Raw genomic sequence first — 17,379 nt, forward strand, 5'->3', positions numbered from 1 at the left:
CACTGTGAGCTTAAGCCTCATCAGTCCCTCCCCACTGCTGACAGCCAGGAGCAGACAGATGATGAACAGATCCCAGCTCCCTTCCTCGATCCAGACCCAGAGAAGACGAGGGAACATGAAAACTAATTTACTGAGCTTCTGAGGCCGCATAAAAACTTTATTCCCATGCTACTTAAAATCAAAGGTATGGCTGAGCTTGCATTCACACAGAGAACATGGTCCTGAGAGCTTTAAATCCCATCTGGAGCATCGGTAACAGGACCCAGTGCTCAGAGCTCATGGTATCAGAAAGGGTAACTCGTGCTCAGGATAACACCGTCGGCTGGGAAAGAGTGACCCCAACCGTCCTGCTGGAAGGAAACCTCTGCTGTGCCTCCACCAGTGCAGTGCCCGATGGTGCCAGCAAGCATCTCCAGGATGAGGTGGAGAACACAAGACCAGAACACAGGTTACAGGGTAACACAGATGATGTGGTACCGTGTCCTTCCCCAGCATGAGTTCACTGTCGGGTGGAATGAAAGAGGCTGGTGAGAAGAATAATAACCTAGTTCTGCACTAAAACACTGAAAAATATATTTGAGGGTTAGCAGGTGGGCTTTAAATGCATCAATCTTTCTGTGTTCACTGCCAGCAGCAGTGAGGAATGCCACTGTTCCCAGTGTCACTTTCCAGCAACCAGAAACCTTCCTGGTCCACATCTGCCACCTGTGACCACAGGAGGATCACACAGGAGTTGATACAAACACCAAAAAATGGAGGAAAATGCAATCAGTATGGGAATGTTGGGGACAGAGGACCAAGGGAAGGACAAAAGATGAGGTAATAGTGAGGGTGATAAGTGACACTGGGCTGTGTGGAGCTGGGGTGCAGAGGGAGCAGGGTAGCTGTAGGGTGAAGATGAGGCAGAGTTTGGTTCTAGGGGCCCCTCACCCTGCACTATTCCTCTCCAATGGTGGGACAGAGGGGTGCAGCCCCTCAGCATCACTCTCATGCCTGGATTCACTCCATTGCAGCCCAGTTTCAACACCCTTATTACACAGGAAACAGGGAGCAGACAGGGAGCAGTGCAAAAGAACAACCCCCCCAGGCACTTAGAGATCCACCCCATGGAGGAGAGCAGGCTTGCAGTAAAGCTACCAGGGGCCCAGGCATGGTGGAGCCAGAAGGGGCCCCTCATAAAGCACCGTCCCATGGGTGGACTACAGAAAAACCCTGTCAGTATTTTGCTTTTGCTTCACCCTCTTTTTGCTGTTCCCTTTGGCTTCCAAGCAATCCTATGCTCCTGTCCTGAATAATGCCCACTCCCTGCAGACATCCAGCTCTGCTATAAGAGAAAACAGCTGGAAATGCACCCAGAAAAGCAGACAGGAGATCATGGCCAAGCTGAATATCCCCTAAAAAAAAAAACATAGAGGCATGGGGCAGAGCTTGGCAAGTAGTTTTTAAAACGCTGACTGCATCCAGTTCTGGGCTTCTCTGCTCAAGAGGGCAAGGATTTACTTGAGAGGGTACAGTGGAGGGCTACGAGGATGATCAAGGGGCTGGAAAACCTGCCTTATGAAAAAGGGCTAAGAGACCTGGGGCTTTTTAGTCTGGAGAAGACTCAGAAGGGATCTAATTAATGTGTATAGATATATGAGGGCTGGATGGCAGGACGAAAAGGACAACCTCTTCTCATAGGACGAGGGGCAATGGATTAGTGATAAAGCACAGGAAGTTCCACTTCAACATGAGGAAGAGTTTCTTTCCTGTAAGCGTTAGAGAACCCTGGGACAGGCTCCTCAGACAGGTTGTGGAGTCACTTTCTCTGGAGACTTTCAAGACCCATCTGGTTGCATTTCTGAGTGACTTGCCCCAGTTTGTTCTGGCTCTGGGAGGGGGGCTGGACTTGATGATCTTCAGAGGTCCCTTCCAACTCCTGACATTCTGAGATTCTGTGAAATGCTGCCAGAGCCCAGAAAGGCACTTTAGGGCCTTTATCAAGGTTTTAGTGCTCAGAAGAGGCTCCTCACTAAATAAAAAGGAGGAAACCATTCAAAGGCACATAAGACTCAGCACTGGTGAGGCCAAACCTCGAGTCCTGTGACCAGTTCTGGGCCCCTCAGCTCAGGAAGGAGATTGAGGTGCTGGAGCAGGTCCAAAGGAGGAAACTGGGCTAGTGAAGGGACTCCAGCACAGATCCTATGAGGAAGGGCTGAGGGAGCTGGGGGTGTTCAGTCTGGAGAAGAGGAGGCTCAGGGGAGACCTCATCACTCTCTACAACTCCCTGAAAGGAGGTTGGAGCCAGGGGGGGGTTGGGCTCTTTTCCCAGGCAACTCTCAGCAAGACAAGAGGGCATGGTCTTAAGTTGTGCCAGGGGAGGTTTAGGTTGGACATTAGAAAGGATTTCTTTATGGAGAGGGTGATCAGACATTGGAATGGGCTGCCCAGGGAAGGGGTGGATTCTCCATCCCTGGAGATATTTAAAGAGACTGGATGTGGCACTCAGTGCCATGGGCTGGGAACTGCAGCAGTAGTGGATCAAGGGTTGGACTTGATGATCTCTGAGGTCCCTTCCAACCCAGCCAATTCTATGATTCTATGATTCTAAGACATTTCAGCTGGTCTGTGATAACATGTCCCTTTGCTCAGCTTCATGCAGTGCTCTCAGGCAGGGGATAGAGCTGGTGGGAGCAACAGCAGAGCAGGGAAGTGAGCTGAAGAGATGGTTGCTGGGCACCCTCATTTTAGTGAGGGATACGTGGGGCAAAGTCGCAGGCCCACAGGCATGGGATACATCCACCCACGACGTTGGTGTCATGTGTTCTGTGCACACAGCTCCTCACTCTTTGTTTGTGCCCCCTCTCCCAGCAGAGCAGAGTCAGGGTGCTGCTGGGGGGATGCTCTTGGCTCCGGGGGCGGCTCAGCCTCTGTCCTCAGGCCGGTTCCCACGATCCACTGCGCTTCCTGCAGCTGCTGGACGGATCCGGCACGGGGTGCTGGAAGGCCTGATATCCTGGTGAAAGGGAAGGCCAAGAGCTGGCTCTGTCCTGGGAACGGCCCCCATGCAGTGTTTCTCTGCAGCTGTGACACTCGGTTGTGAAAGAGCTCACAGCGTTTTTCTCTTTATTATCACAAACTGCCCTCCATCTGCCAATTTAGACTTTTAGCTCCTACAGAAATCAAGTTGATTCTCCCTCTCTGCTTTCCCAAGAAGTGGCTTCTGGGGTTGCTTTAAATAAAGAATAATTATAACAGCAAATGAAATAGCATCTAAAAAAAAAAAAAATACACAACAGAGAAACGTTGTGTCCCTATGAGAAAGCGTATTTCGAGCGCTTGAAACAGCCAGCAGAAAGCACAGGGTTTTCACCCTTTTCTTCAAGTTTTCCCGGCAGGGGTGGGTGGAAGCAGCTTGGGCGTGAAGGTGCCCCAGCAGCGTTCACCCGTTTGAGGGGGAGAGCGGGAACCTGAGTGGAAGGAGGGAGCAGCGGGACCCTGCTGGGAAAGGGGCTGGAAGGCGGGCGGGGGTCGGTGCCGGGGGGCGGGAGGGTCCACGGTGGCCTCGGAGCGGTCAGGTCGGGGGGATCCACCACGGCCTGCGGGGGTCTGCGAGCGGCGTGGGGAGGGCTCGGGCTGGGGCTCCGTCGGCGTCCCGGGGAGAGGTGGTGACCCATGGGGCTGCGGGGCGGGGCCGGATCGCAATGAGGGGCCGGGATTGGTCGGAAAGGACAGGAGGAGGAGGGAACGGGCGAACGGGATTGGCTGGGTCGGGGATGCTGCGGGTGGCGATTGGCTGTGGCGGCGAGAGGGGCGGGGCCGAGCCCTATATATGGGTGAAGTGGGGAGCAGCCGGAGTTGGTGCTGTGGTTCCGGGAGCGGGGTTGTGCGGGGCCGGGAACGCTTTAGGCAGCGCTTGAGTTCAGGGTTCTTGTTCTCTGGAATCATTAAACACACCGTGTAGAACAGTGACTAAAGTACAATAAAGTGCGCAGAAAGGCAGTCAAGGTTTGGTGGGGCGGGCGCTGCCCCCTCCCGTGTCCCCATCACTCGGGGCTGTGGGCGGTGCATCCCTTTTGCCCGCGGGCTGCAGCAGAGCCCTGGCCTCTTTTTTTGCAGCCATGGGGCTTTTTGAGCTGCCTGGAAGTGCCATTTCTAGGGAGGGCTCAGGGAACAAGAGGCAGTGTGCACAGAGGGAGTCAGCTGCGGTTTGTGTGGCTCTAGAATAAAGACTGGGGCTTGAAACGTGCCCATCCTTGTGCACCTGGTTCCTTTTTCATTGCAGGTTTTATTGAGAGCGTTGAGTATTTTTATAAACTCAAAAGCAACAAGCAAAGATACTCTAAATAAACAGCCTGTGCCATTGCTTTTCTCCATGATGGGATTTTTTCTCCCAATCCTCTCTCCCCTTATAGGGTTACAGTGAACACCATGCTCTGGGCCTGGCCGTGCAGCCCCTTTCAGTCCTGCCGCCTGTCAGCTCCTCCAGCCCAGTTCCATTTGAGTCTCTCCTCTAAAGACAAGAGCTGCAGGAGGGGCACATGCCAGCACACAGCTTTCAAGCTGCCATCACAGACCCCTCCCTCCTGGCTGTTGCCACCAGGTGCCCCCCAAACCTGCCCAGAAGAAAACTCCCCATCAATTCCACGTGAAAGAACAAGGAGTGGTTTTTATTCTGGCTTTGGTGCTCCTTACTCATCCAAGCTGCCACGTGCCCACATGGTGACTGGTGGGCAGGTGACTGGGGGCACAAAGTGGCTCCTGCCAACAGGCTGCCAGACACTTCAACACTGGAGACTTGTCAGTGGGACAGCTGGCCCCCTGGCCTGATGGCCGAGTGCTGTTGAAGCGTCGTGCCTGTTCTCCAAGGCCCAACACACATCACCGCTGCTGCCCCTTGGGGCTTTTGTCTGTTTTCTTGGGCTCGGCTGATAAATTCCTCCTCCTCTTGCCAGCAGAGTCCCTGAAATCAACGGAGGGTCTTCGACGATCGTAGCCCCGCTGCAGGGACCTGCCCCGCTCCCTCTTCCTGGGTGAGGTCGCCCGAGCAGCGTTGGGTGGTGGAGCCCTCAAGGAGCTGCTGTTGGCAGGCACCAGAGCTTCCTGATCCCTTGGGGGTGCCTGATCCCGTGGAGTGCTGACCCGGTGTGGAGATAAGGGGTGGAAATCGGTGCCCTGCAGTGGGGATCTGCTCCGGAACCTCTGCCTGGCACTGCTGTCCTGGAAAGAGGCAGAAGGGCCAAAGCTGTGCTCCCCTCTGCTTCTGTCTTGTTGCCTGGCGTGCCACACGTGGTGGTGTGGTTCTATGTGGAGCAGCCAGCGACGTTCCCTTCTGCACATAAAGCAGTCCCTGCTGTTCCCCTGGGAAGAGGCAGAAGGGCCAAAGCTGTGCCCCCCTCTGCTGTTGTCTCCTTGCCAGGTGTCCAGCACGTGGTGAGGTGGCTCTCTCTGGAGCAGGCAGTCCCGTTCCCTTCAGGAAACAGAGGAGGCCGGGCTGAACCTGCCTGGCCAGCTGGAGCTTGGCCAGCCTGAAGATGCCTCCCGTGCGCTGGCCCAGGACTGCTGGCCGGTGCTGGCAGGTCTGACGGAGCTGCTCCTCTGGGGCTGCTGGCCAATGCTGGGTGCTCCAAAGAAGCCCCTCTGCAGGAGTGGCTGCCCAGTGGGGGCAGCTCTAAAGGTGCCCCTCGGCAGGAGTGGCTGGCCAGTTATGGCATCTCTAAGGGTGCCACTCCGCAGGAACTGTTGGACCTTCCGCCATTGGCCCCAGGAGTCCACCCGAAGGAATGTCTGCTGTGCTGTCTGGCCGGTGCTGCCTGGAGCAGAGGCTCTGCCCTGCTGAGATCCACGGCTGGGTCTGCTGAGTGCAGAGGCTCTGCCCTGATGAGACCTGTGTCTGATGGTGGCAGGTACAGAGGATCTGCCCTGCTAGACCCTCTGGCTGGCTCTGCTGAGTGCAGATCCTCTGCCCTGCTGAGATTCACGGCTGGTCCCGGCCTTTTGGGAGGAGCTTTTCTTCCCTGGAGACTTCTTCATACCCACCATCAGGTCCTGCAAAGACAACAGTTCAAAGGCTTTGGTCTTTCCTAAGGCAAGGACCAAAATACTGGGAAAGCCCCAGAATCTGTGTGAGAGGACAGCTAAGGGCATCCCAAAAGTCTGCTTGAGAGCTGCAAAGCAAATGGGACAAAGGCAGACAAATGCGGACTTTTCTTCTGAGCAGGTTTGGGGGGCACCTGGTGGCAACAGCCAGGAGGGAGGGGTCTGTGATGGCAGCTTGAAAGCTGTGTGCTGGCATGTGCCTCTCCTGCAGTTCTCTTTAGAGCAGAGACTCCAATGGAACTGGGCTGGAGAAGCTGACAGCTTCTCAGTGACCAGTGGGTCACAGGGTGAACCCCTATGGCCAGACAGCTCCATTTCTCCCCCACTGTGTAGAAAACAGCTCTCAAAGCCCTTACACTCTCACTCCCCTCTCCAGGCAGCCTCACCAACAGAGCAGTGAAAAAATACCCAACAATAGGGCAAAGAGCCCTTGCTTACAAGGATTGTGCCAAACACAAAGCAAGACAAGGCACCAAAGATGTTGGCAATGCTCTCGCGCTCCTACCCACCACCTGCCCCCATCCCCCCAAAACAACTCCCACAACAGCTTCTCACCCGCTTCCTTCCCTATGCTCCCGGAACGGGCAAGCGCTCGCTCCTGCTTCGGGCTCTCGGACGCTCCCAGCAGGGCTGGACCCTCCGCTGCTCCCTCGTCCAGGACCGGCAGACTCGGTAGGAGTTCTACCCAGAGCGCTGATCAGCCCTCGCCTACAACCCTTCGAAAGCGATGGTCGACCACCGCCCGCAACCCTTGAAGCCACTGCGGACCATCCCGAAGCGTCACCGATCTCCAGCCGCCCTCCTGGCCGTTCTCCTGACGAGTCCCGCTTTCCATCTCGCCTCCACCCATGACTCCTCCGCTTCACTTCCCCTCACACCCCTAAAAAAAGTTTCTGGAAAAACCACCGCAGACACACGCCCCCAGCGTCGCACTGAAGAGCGGCCGCTCGCCTCCCGGTTCCGCCCGCCCGCGACCCCCCGCCGCTCTTCAGATCCCGGACATACCTCAGTCCGAAGGAGCTCCCGGGACCCCCGAGGCTCGGGGACAGTGAGAAGCGGCACGCAGGAAGGGCCCCGCTCCCGCCCGCCCCAGCAGGGCCTGGGGGGGAGGTAACAAAAGCGCTGTTGCCGCTGCAACCGCCTGCACCGCCTATATATAGGCCCCGGCCCCGCCCCTCCCGCAGCCACAGCCAATCGCCACCAGCAGCATCCCCGGCCCAGCCAATCCCCCGCGCCCCTTTCCCCCCTGGGCTCCTGGCCGCTCCCACCAATCCCGGCCCCTCCTTGCGATCCGGGCCCGCCCCGCAGCCCCATGGGTCACCGCCTCTCCCCGCCCGCTCCTCTCGGTTTTTTTTCCAATCAAAACTTGTGCTCAGACATCCCCAAACGCTCCCTGGCAGTGTTCAGCAGCAAGGTTCAAACAAGACTTGGCTGTCACCTTGGTGTCCCAACAACACTGGGCAGGGCTTTGCCTCCTGGGGGGCACTATTCAGGACATCTCCTGCCCACCTTGGGGCACTTTGCATCTTCTGCTAAGTAAGGAGCACCAAAGCCAGAATAAAAACCACTCCTTGTTCTTTCACGTGGAATTGATGGGGAGTTTTCTTCTGGGCAGGTCTGGGGCACCTGGTGGCAACAGTCAGTAGGGGAGGGGTCTGTGATGGCAGCTTGAAAGCTGTGTGCTGGCATGTGCCCCTCCTGCAGCTCTTCTCTCTAGAGAAAAAACTCAAATGGAACTGGGCTGGAGAAGCTGACAGCTTCTCAGAGGGTGACCAGCAGGTCAGAGGGTGACCCCTGTGCCCAGACAGCTCAATTTATCCCACTGCTGTGCAGAAAGCAGCTCTCACCTCCCTTACACGCTTGATTCCCTCACCACATGGAACAGGGAAAAAAATCCAACAAAAGGGCAAAGAGCCAGCCCTGCTCACAAGGATGGTGCCTAACACAAAGCCAGGCAGGGCACCGGAGATGTTGACAATACTCTCACTCTCCTACCCACGCTCTCCCCCCACACGAGGGCGAAGCGGTCTCTTCTGCTCCGGGCTCCCCGGCGCTCCCTGCCGGGGGTGGCCCCTCCGCCTCCCCCAGGCCAGGGGTGACGGCGCTGGGTCTCCATCCCTAAGCACAGCGGTGATCGACCATCGCCTCGATCGTCCGAAAGCGACTGTCGCCCCCTGCCCGCTACCGAAGGGCCTGCGGATCCTGGGCCGGGCGGTACCGAGCTCCGGCCGCCCTCCTGCCCGTTCCATCGGGGCCTCGCCCCCGCTGCACCTGCCCCGCGAGACGCTCCTGCGCTCCCCGCCGGAAGAATCTCCCGGAAACCAGGAATCCAGAGGAATCGCCCAAAGAGCTGCAGACCGACAACCGGCTACAACCGCCTCGCTTCCCCAGCCCCGCACAGAGGAGCTGCTGTTTGCTAAGAGGAACGGAAACCCGGGAGGGGCTGTGCTCACGGCAGCTTTTGTGCCCCCCGCCCCAGGAGTTTCCCATCCCCACCCCCAGGACACGGCCCCTGCCCAGCTGCAGGGCATCAGCCCGAGTGCCCGGCCCGGCTGCTCACGGCCGGGGCTGGACACGGGGCTCTGACACGGAGGGGACTCAGCCAGGACACTGCGTCCTCAGGGGCTGCACAGAGACGAGCTGGGCAGCAACACTTCCTCTTCTTCCTCTGCAGGGCACAACCCAGAACTGCACACAAAGCTGGAGCTCCACAGCACCGCTCAGAGGCAGACTACATGAGAATCAAACCACAGACAGGTTTCCTTTTTCCCCAGATGTCTCGGAGGGAAGCTGCCGCTGAACAGCCTGACCGTGACACTGCAGGGATGCAGAGTGTTCTGCATTTACAATCACCAGAGAGGTGAGAAAATGGAGCCCGAAAAACTCCTAGGATTCTGTGATGCGCTGAGCGCCCAGGATCACCCATCGGTCCCAGGATCAGAGCCCAGGTCCCATACAACAGATTTCACCACATGCTGTGCTTTCCAAACGCCACGTTTTATTTGGGGACCTCTTCGACCTATTGGAAGCTATGCCAGAGGCCAGGAGGCTGCACGTCCCGCTGCTCTGAGGAGACAAGGAGAGCAGCTCTGGCTCAGCTCTGCCCTGCCCAGCTGTCCCAAGCTGCCTGGGCCCACACGGTGACACGGGCCCTGCCCAGCAAGGCTGGAGCCTCCTGTAGCCTCTCGGGCAGCTCGTGATGAATCCAAACAAGCCTCCAAGAGGGTATCTTGTTTGGGCGTGCGCTCAGCCGCGTGACTCGAGCTGCTCTAGGTCTCTGTGGGAGAGGTCAAAAACTCTGCAGACACCCTGGTGACCTCCTGGAAGTGACAGAAGAGGAATGCAGCAGCTGCTTCTCACTCTCTTGGGAGAGTTGGAATCAGCTGGGAGTCTCCGGCTGCTGATGCAATTCCTCACCTGTACGTGGGCTGTAAGAACTCAGCACCAGCTGATGATGCCCATGACACTGAGCAGGACTGCTGCGAGGAGCAAATGTTCATCCTCACCCTCGGCTGTGACCAGGGCTGGCCCCGTGGAGGTGTGCTTGGTGACGAGGCTCATCATTCCAGGTGGAACGCCCTCCATTTTACACTCTGCCTTCTTCCTGCAGCTGCCAAACAAAGCCCTGAAGACAAAGCAGTGCTGGGGTTTATAAGAGCTCTGCTGAGTTAAACCCTGACTCCCTTCTGCCCTGTGCCTCCTTGCAGCACCACCCTAAAGAAGGGTAACCTGGCTGTCCAGCAAGCTGGGGCCAGGGCACTCACAGGGCTAAGCTGATGTGCAGGTAGCAGGAGAGGCCAGGACAAATGCTGTGTGCTCTGCAGGCTTGGGGATCATCATCCCACCAGGACCTTCACCCCAGCACAGCCACTTCCTCCACCTGGGATGACATTAGGGAGGTTTAAGTGGGAGAGCTAGGGGACAGGAGTGTTCTCGGGGCCATGATGGGGCAGTGGTGACAGTACCGTCAGGAAGACGGGGGCAGCAAGATTGTCCTTGACCCATCTCATCAGCAGGAGAAGCACAGGCCTCGGAAGGACCGTCTTGATCTCTCCAGCTCCCTCACAGTCTGCAGGATGCGCAAGGTCTGACCTGCTAGGGACCTGACTGAGGCATCAAGGTCATCGTCACAGCGCTTGAGGGCTGCAGCAGACAGACAGACAGACAGACAGAAAGAAAGAGAGAAGGCGAGCGGTGGTGAAACCCTGCTGTCTGCACAGACCCTTCTATGCAAGCCCCATCCCTCTCTTTCCCTGACTGGGAGGAACAGGGATGGGACAGTCACAGCTTCTCCCTCCTTTCCCTGCAGCAGAGCCAGAAATGGCAGCACCCTGCCCAGGCTCTCTCCCCTGCCCCACCAGCACCCCTCTGACCCTACTCACCATCCCACACAACCTCCATCGTCCGTTGGGATGGATTCCTCCCCAGGTGCTGCGCAGCAGTCCCTGTGCACAGAGCTCCCGTCAGACCTCCCCCTCCCCAGCACTGCGGCAGCACAGCCCCCCGGCCCGGCCAGCTCGGCCGCACGCCCTCCTGCCCAGCACTCCGCAGGGATGGCCCCGGGCAAGTCCCCGAGGGCGCTGCTGACACTGAGCCAGGCGGCCACCAAGGCCTGGCCAGGCCAGGCCAGGCCAGGGCAGAGGGGGCAGCCGGAGGCCAGGGCCCTGCCCGGGACAGCCACAGGGCTGCTCCTGCCTGCCAGGGCAGCGCCGCGGGCTGGAGCCGGGCTGCCAGAAGAGGGTCCCCGGGGGCTGTGGCTCACCCATGAACCTGATGGCCTCCAATCTCACGCTGGTCTGAGAGTCCCACAGGTAGGGCAGGCTGAAGTACAGGTAGTCTTCCACCCTGCTCCTCTCCTGCTTCAGCTGGAGAGTGCCCGAGGTCATGTCATGGGGCTGGCACAGACCGTTTCCCCCCCCGCCCCTCCCTGCGTGTGCCAGAGCAGTCCCTCTGCCCATCCCACCCCTTCCCCCCCAGGCACAGCCACACCCTGGGCACATGGGGCATCCCTTGTCCAGCCCAGGCCCTGGCACCTGGGGGTTGTCCTCACCAAAGTCTCTCCAATCAGCCAGGTCCTCTTCTTCTTAATAACCCTCTTCAGCTTCCTCCAGCCCAGGAACTTGGCACAGATGAGGAGGCCTTTGCCAGAGGCCTGCAAAACAGCAGCAGGTGGGAGCTGGCACCACAGCTCAGAGAAGGAGACCTGTCCTCCCCCTCCTCTTGGCAAGGCTGCCAGCTGTCCCCAGCTACTTATGGGAAGAGGCAGCTGGGGACAGAGCCTGAATGCCTGGGCTTCAGTGCCCGAGGCAGGGACACGAGGCAGCCACCACCTCAGCTATAGCACTCTCACAGCCAGCACAAGAGAAATGGGCAAGAGCTGATGAGCTGTTGCTGCCAGGGCTGGGGCAGAGGGAAGGAAGGGCAAAGCAGGTGCTCAGCTTTCAACTCTCTACCTCAGCCATACTCCTGCTCTCAGCATTCATGTGCAGGAAGAGCGAGAGCGCGACCCGGCGTGTCGCGTCCTTCATCTCTGCCTTGTCTCTCCGCACCGCAGCCTTCAGCGTGTCTTCAAAGAGGCGGAGGGAGAGCTCTTGAACCTGGCTGGACTCCTGGTGGGAAGGGAAGGAAGGAAGGAAGAGAGCGTGACTGCAGCAAAGTGTAACTCTAGAGGCTGAGGCCAAGGAGAAGCCGTGCTGGGTGCAGAGCCCAGCAGCCCTCCCAGCAGAGCCCAGGGGCGTGAGGAGGGCAGCAGCCCTGCCCAAGTGCTGCCAGCGGGGCTGGGCTGGAGGGCAGCTGTCCCTGCCCCATGCCCCTCGACGGGGTCAGGCTCCCACATCAGCCTTACATCACCAAAGAGGGCTGGGAGCTTCTCCACCAGCAGCAGAGCGATGGGGCTGGCCTCTTTCCTCTTCAGCTGACCCATCATGGTCCGGAAGAAGAGCAAGGCCTTCATCCTGACGTCTGTGGATGGATCCTTCAGGCACGTCAGGATGCTCTCCAGCAGAGAGCTGCCCCGCATTTCTCTTGCCTGGAGGAAACAGAGAATTTCTGAGAGGGTGGAGCAGTGGAGGAGCAGCCTGGCACAAACGCCCCACGTGCTGAGCACCAGCCTCCCACCCAGCTTCCCGGCAGGCGCTGCGCGTGCCGATGGGGATGAAGGAGAGAGCAAGGAGAGCAAAGGCTCTGTGGCCCCTGCTCAGCCACCCCTCTCTCTGCTGGCAGCCACCTCCTTCCTCTCAGCCAGGCCCAAGCCAGCGCGTTACCCCTGCCCCAGCCCCAGGCTGCCAAGGCGGCTCCGCCTGACTACGCCTCGCTCACCATCCGCGGATCTCCTGAGAGCGCCACCAAGCCCCCGAGTGCCCGCAGACGGACTGTCTGCCTGCCGTGGCTCAGGTAGGAGCAGAGGAGGCGCACGTCACTCGGATCCTTTCCGAGGCCCTGGCAGCCCAGAAGCTGAAAGAACAACAGCGGTGAGAGACGGGCAGAGCTGCAGGACCCTGGCACTCTGCAGCTCCTGGCTACCACTGCCAGCTCGGGGCCTGGGGGCTGACACAGCCCCTCCGGGGGGCAGCCCTGCCTGTGGACACGCAGGGGTGCTGAGCACTGCCCCAGCAGGAAGGGATGGATGGAGGCCCCAGGGCCTGACTGGCAGCAGAGCCCTCTGTCCCAGCTCCAGGGACTGTCATCCCACCCGGCGGCAGCCGCCTGTGCCAGAGGGACGGCTTCAGGAGCACCTGGCAGAGGCACTGCTGCCCACCAGGCTTACCTCAGTATAGAAAGTCATGGCAAAGTTCATCTGCCATTCCCTCCTGTGAGTAAGAATCTCCTTCATGTGCTGGAACATGAAGGCTTGCTGCTCAGCCGGGCTCTTCCTCAGCTCTCTGGGCAGGGCAGGGCAGGGCAAGAAAAGCAGTGCTGGCAGTGAGCAGGGCAGGCAAAGCCTTGCTGGGATTGCCCTGCCCAGCCCAGCCAGGACAGCCCAGGCCAGGACACGCCTTTGCCCCCAGCCACAGCCTCCACAGCACTTGCTGCTGACTGCGCCCTGCTCTCTCCCCAGGCAAGGGGCGCCCCTTGCCATTCGGATCGCTCCCTGGCCAGCGCTGCGGCTGCAGCCCGGGGCCTGGGTGCCTGGGGACTTCTCTGCCCCCGGGGATGGGGCTGCCGAGGCACTGCTGGCTACAAAGGGCTCTCACCTGGCCAGCAAACTGATTCCTCTCTCGAGGGTCTCTGCTTGCAGCATCATGTCCCAGCCGCCCTCCTTCTGGATGTTCTCGATGTGCCCTTGACAGCCAGCAGCGTGCAGCAGAACTTTAATGCCCTCCACTGCCAGCCTGTGTGCAGAGCAAGGTCCGGTTACACACAGAGCAGGGGCCCTGGCCGAGGGCCCAGGGGAAGGAACGGCAGGGGAAGGGGATGGCGCACCCCAAAGGGACGGGTTGATCAGAGTCAGGCTGCTCCTGCTCCAGCATCACTGCAGCCAGGGAAAGCTTGTAGATCAAGCTCATGAGGAGCCTGGGGAAGAGCGCTTCCAGGATCCCCTGGCAGCGGGGCCGCTGGCTGAGCCTGTACAGGACCTGGCTTGCCTGCGGAAAGACACGGGGACAGCTCTCAGTGCAAGGAAGCTGCTGGGGCACTGCCAAAGCCCCAGGGCTGCACGTCGAGCCATCGTTGCCCTGCCTTGAAGTCGTGAGCAAGAGCTGCTCTGGTCACTCACAGATGGGATAGCACATTTTGTTCTCCAGCCCTGGATCACACCGAACAGCCTGTCAAGAATTGTCTCTGAAGTGCTGGGCAGGGACAGCAGCATCTCCCACATGGCCAGCGCAGCGCTGCAAGCCAGAACACTCTGTTAGCAGGGCTGCCTTGGCCACTGTGCTGTGCCTGGGCTATGGAGCAAGTCCCCAGGGCTCTTGGGGCTCATACTTGTCACAGGAGGGACTGATCCTCAGCAGGGTCCGAACTGTTTCCTCAGGGCAGCACTCGCTCAGCAGACCAAGCACGGATCTCAGGAGGAACTGCCCTGGTTCGGTGCACACTTCCTCCACGTTTCTGTGGATGCACCTCAAGATTTTTTCTGTCTGCAGGGAACAGAGGGGAGGATGGTGCTGCCACTGGGCTGCAACCATCCCCTCAGATGCCACACACAGGGAGGGGTCCCTCCCAGCAGCCTCAGGGAAGAATCCCCACACCCATCTGCCATGGCCAGGAGGTGGCCAGAGCCCCTTCCCACTGCAGCCTCTGCTCCTTTCTATGCCTCTGTACCCCTCAGGGTGCAGAGGGCTTTGGGGGAGAAACCTCCCTGGGGGGTTTGCACGGGGGAAACTGTGACCTGCTCTGAAAATGCCAGACCTGCGAGACATCCTGCAGGCTCATGAGGGTGGAGGGGCAAAGGTTGACTATCAGATCTCTCAGACAGTCCTTGTCCTTCGCCTGCAACAAGAGAAGATTATGGGGCTTGTTTGTTGATCCCTCGTATGCACAGGACTCTGCTGTCTTTTTTTTTTTTTTTTTTTTTTTTTTGCCTTTTTCCCCAGCTTTGCCCAGAGGGCAGCTGTCTGGGAAGGCATCTTTGAGCGTGGGGGCAGCTGGAGCAGGCACAAGGCAGGTGACAGTCTCTGTAGGTACCTCTCCTAACTCTTCTAGAACATCCGCGCTCATCTCCTGGCCCCTTTCCACTGAATACCAAAGGATGGTGGCATCAGGACTGGAATCTAACAAAGCAAGGGAGGAGGGTGAGCTGAAGGTGCTGGCAGGAGTAACTGAAGGGCCCTACCCGGCACCCAGCCCCGTGCCAGCTCCCGAGGACAGAGCCAGCCCTGGGCCGGGGGACCCAAAGAGGGGACTGGCACGGAAGAGGCCGGGGACGTGCCCAGCAGCCGCTGCCGTGCAGGAGCACAGCAAAGCAGCCAAACGCCCCTCACTCACCTGTCTCCATCAGCTGGACCTCCTTCTCTGGGATGGGGAGACTGACCTCTTCCACCTCATCCTCCACCCAGGCCAGCCGGAGACGGCTCCTGGACCTCTGCTCAGTCCTGCGGAAGGAGGAGAGGCCACGGGGGGTGGGCATGGGGGTGGCAGTGCTGCTGGCCCCAAGGCTGCACGGCCTGCGGGGAGAGCCCGTGGGGCCAAGGGGGCTGCGTGGGGGCAGGGAGATGTCTGGGACGGGCTCTGCACGGGGCAGTGAATCTCCTGGGGATGGAGGCTCATGGGCAGCCTGTGAAGAACCACAGCCCTCAGGGGCTGGGCAGAAGCTCCCGATGGACAAACCACAAAGGCCTTTCACGACCCCTCACATTTGACCCCACGGTGCCCACCCAGCCCCAGCCCCAGCCCCAGCCCCAGCCCCTGGCTCTTACCTCTCTTGGGGACGGAGCAGCCCCTGGGAATTGCCGTGGTCCCCTTGGGAACCACGGCGGCTCTCACGAGACACAAAAAGACCAGACATGGCTCAGGGCTCCTAGGTAGATCTCTGCTTCTGTCTGGCCTGATCGCTGTCCTCTTGGACACTGAGCCAGGGCCACCCCGGCACTAGGAAGGTACCCGGGGCCCGGGGGTGTCACCAATGATGTAACAAAGGGGTCCCATTGTCACCCGGCACCCGGGCCAGGTGTGTGCAGGCAGGTACTGGAACATCCACACCCAACTATGACAACACAGGCACCCGGGGGGCTGCACGCACAAGCTCTCTGGGGGGAAGGTGTAGAAGAGGTGTCTCAGCCTTGGGAGGAGATGGCATAAAAGGAGGGGATGCAGTCCCCGCAGTCCCGTGGCCAGGGCAGCAGCTCTTGCTTCAAACATTCAAGCACTGTTCAAACATCCTAAGTCAGCTGTCCTCAGCTTTTTACCTACTTTTTGGACATGAGTGATCCTGCTCCAATCAAAATGGAAGTTTGCCTACCGTATTTTAGAACTAACATCAAGTAAATACAGGAATTTCCCAGAGGGTGGCATTCTCGTCCATCATGTCTCAAAAAAAATCCCTCATTTTTTCCCCTCACAAGTTGAGGTTGTAGCCAGTCCTTCTGAATTGCCTTCCTATTTAAAGCCTCAGCTAAGGTGAGCTTTTCTGTGAAAGTAAATCTGTTTATTTTGCAAAATCATTAAAATCCTGTGTTATGCTCTGTATAAACCAGGCTAGTCTGATTTTGACAGAATTATCAATAAATACAACATAAACTGAGAAATAGAGCTTCAAGTGGTTATTTTAGAATTATTTGTGATCGCCGGTTTGCTGGCGTCACTCTCCAGGGAACGCCCAGGGGCCTGAGCTGACAAGACCCCACAAGTGGCGTTGCCTTTGCTCAGGGGTGAAGAAATACACACAGCTTGTCCCAGGAGGTTCCTCTCACTTACAGCAGGGACCTCATCCCCTTCCCCTGTCTGTAGAACGTCAGACTGGCCAGGGCTGGCTCCGTTGATCCATCCCCTGCTCTTAACTAACCAGAGGGCTTGCGCTAAATGTTTGTCCCGGTTTTTGAACCTTCCACCACCCCTTGCAGGGTGCTTTTTACCAAGCCATTATGGCAGAGGCTGCTGCGTGGTAAGGAAGGGGATAGGCCCACTCTGTACTGTGCTCTGTGGCTCAGTCAGCTCTTAGGTTACTTTCCAAATTAGCTCCAGTCTCTGACCCACTCCCCTCTGGGATCCCAGCCTGCCACCAATTTTTCCTTTCTAGGCCCAGATTGGCATTGCAGGCAGCAGCATGAAGTCTGGGATGGGTTTCCAGCCATCCCTGTCCAGTCTCCTGTGGACCTTTCTGCCAGACTCTCCCCAGCTTGTTCAGGGACCCATACAAAAGAGTTTCTTTTCTGAGTGACTCTAGAGAGAGGCTTCACCACGTCACTGTACCATGGAACAGGCATCCTCCAGACACACACAACACCCAAGGCAGCCTCTCTCTCCTCCTTACTGACAGAGGCAGACACAGCTGTTACCTTGTTCACCACATCCACAGGCATGGGGCTGCATCCATCTTGCCAGTTGATTCCCAACAACTGCATCTCTTGACCAAGTCCCTTGACCTTGCTTCTCTCAATGCCAAACCTGCCTTCCAACAGAAGCTGCATCATATTCTTACCTCCTCCAAAGGCTTGCTACCAGGCAAGCTACACAGCTGCCGATTCAGACATTCCTTTGAGTTGGAAGTGACCTCTAGAGGTCATCTAGTCTAAACCCCCCTGCAAGAAGTAGGGACATCCACAACTAGATCATCAGGTTGCTCAGAGCCTCATCAAGCCTCACCTTGAAGAGCTCCAGGATTTAGGCCTCAGCTACCTCCTTGACAAACTTGTTCCCTTTCTC

At 58.3% G+C, this 17,379-nt stretch overlaps 2 protein-coding genes and 1 long non-coding RNA gene across 3 annotated transcripts; all 3 read right to left on the reverse strand.

The window, feature by feature from the left end:
• Positions 1-4,628: 4,628 nt before the first annotated feature.
• Positions 4,629-7,180, reverse strand: LOC139801281 (uncharacterized). Its single transcript, XR_011728125.1, has 2 exons — positions 7,084-7,180; positions 4,629-6,027 (listed from the first exon to the last, which is right to left on the reverse strand). It is a non-coding gene; the product is annotated as an uncharacterized lncRNA (long non-coding RNA).
• Positions 7,181-9,709: 2,529 nt separating this feature from the next.
• On the reverse strand, positions 9,710-12,650 carry LOC139800918 (uncharacterized). Its single transcript, XM_071754542.1, has 8 exons — positions 12,397-12,650; positions 11,924-12,106; positions 11,532-11,687; positions 11,129-11,230; positions 10,841-10,943; positions 10,461-10,523; positions 10,044-10,221; positions 9,710-9,958 (listed from the first exon to the last, which is right to left on the reverse strand). Exons 1-7 carry the CDS (start codon positions 12,397-12,399, stop codon positions 10,088-10,090), a joined length of 744 nt encoding a protein of 247 aa, XP_071610643.1. The 5' UTR covers positions 12,400-12,650; the 3' UTR covers positions 9,710-9,958; positions 10,044-10,087.
• Positions 12,651-12,753: 103 nt separating this feature from the next.
• Positions 12,754-15,523, reverse strand: LOC139801235 (uncharacterized). The gene is made up of 7 exons (XM_071755270.1): positions 15,435-15,523; positions 15,004-15,110; positions 14,704-14,789; positions 14,428-14,508; positions 13,501-13,751; positions 13,272-13,409; positions 12,754-12,959 (listed from the first exon to the last, which is right to left on the reverse strand). The coding sequence occupies exons 1-7, from the start codon at positions 15,521-15,523 to the stop codon at positions 12,803-12,805; spliced, it is 909 nt and encodes a 302-aa protein (XP_071611371.1). The 3' UTR covers positions 12,754-12,802.
• Positions 15,524-17,379: the final 1,856 nt, after the last annotated feature.

The sequence above is a fragment of the Heliangelus exortis genome, chromosome 11, assembly GCF_036169615.1.
Source record: "Heliangelus exortis chromosome 11, bHelExo1.hap1, whole genome shotgun sequence".
NCBI lineage: Eukaryota > Metazoa > Chordata > Aves > Apodiformes > Trochilidae > Heliangelus > Heliangelus exortis.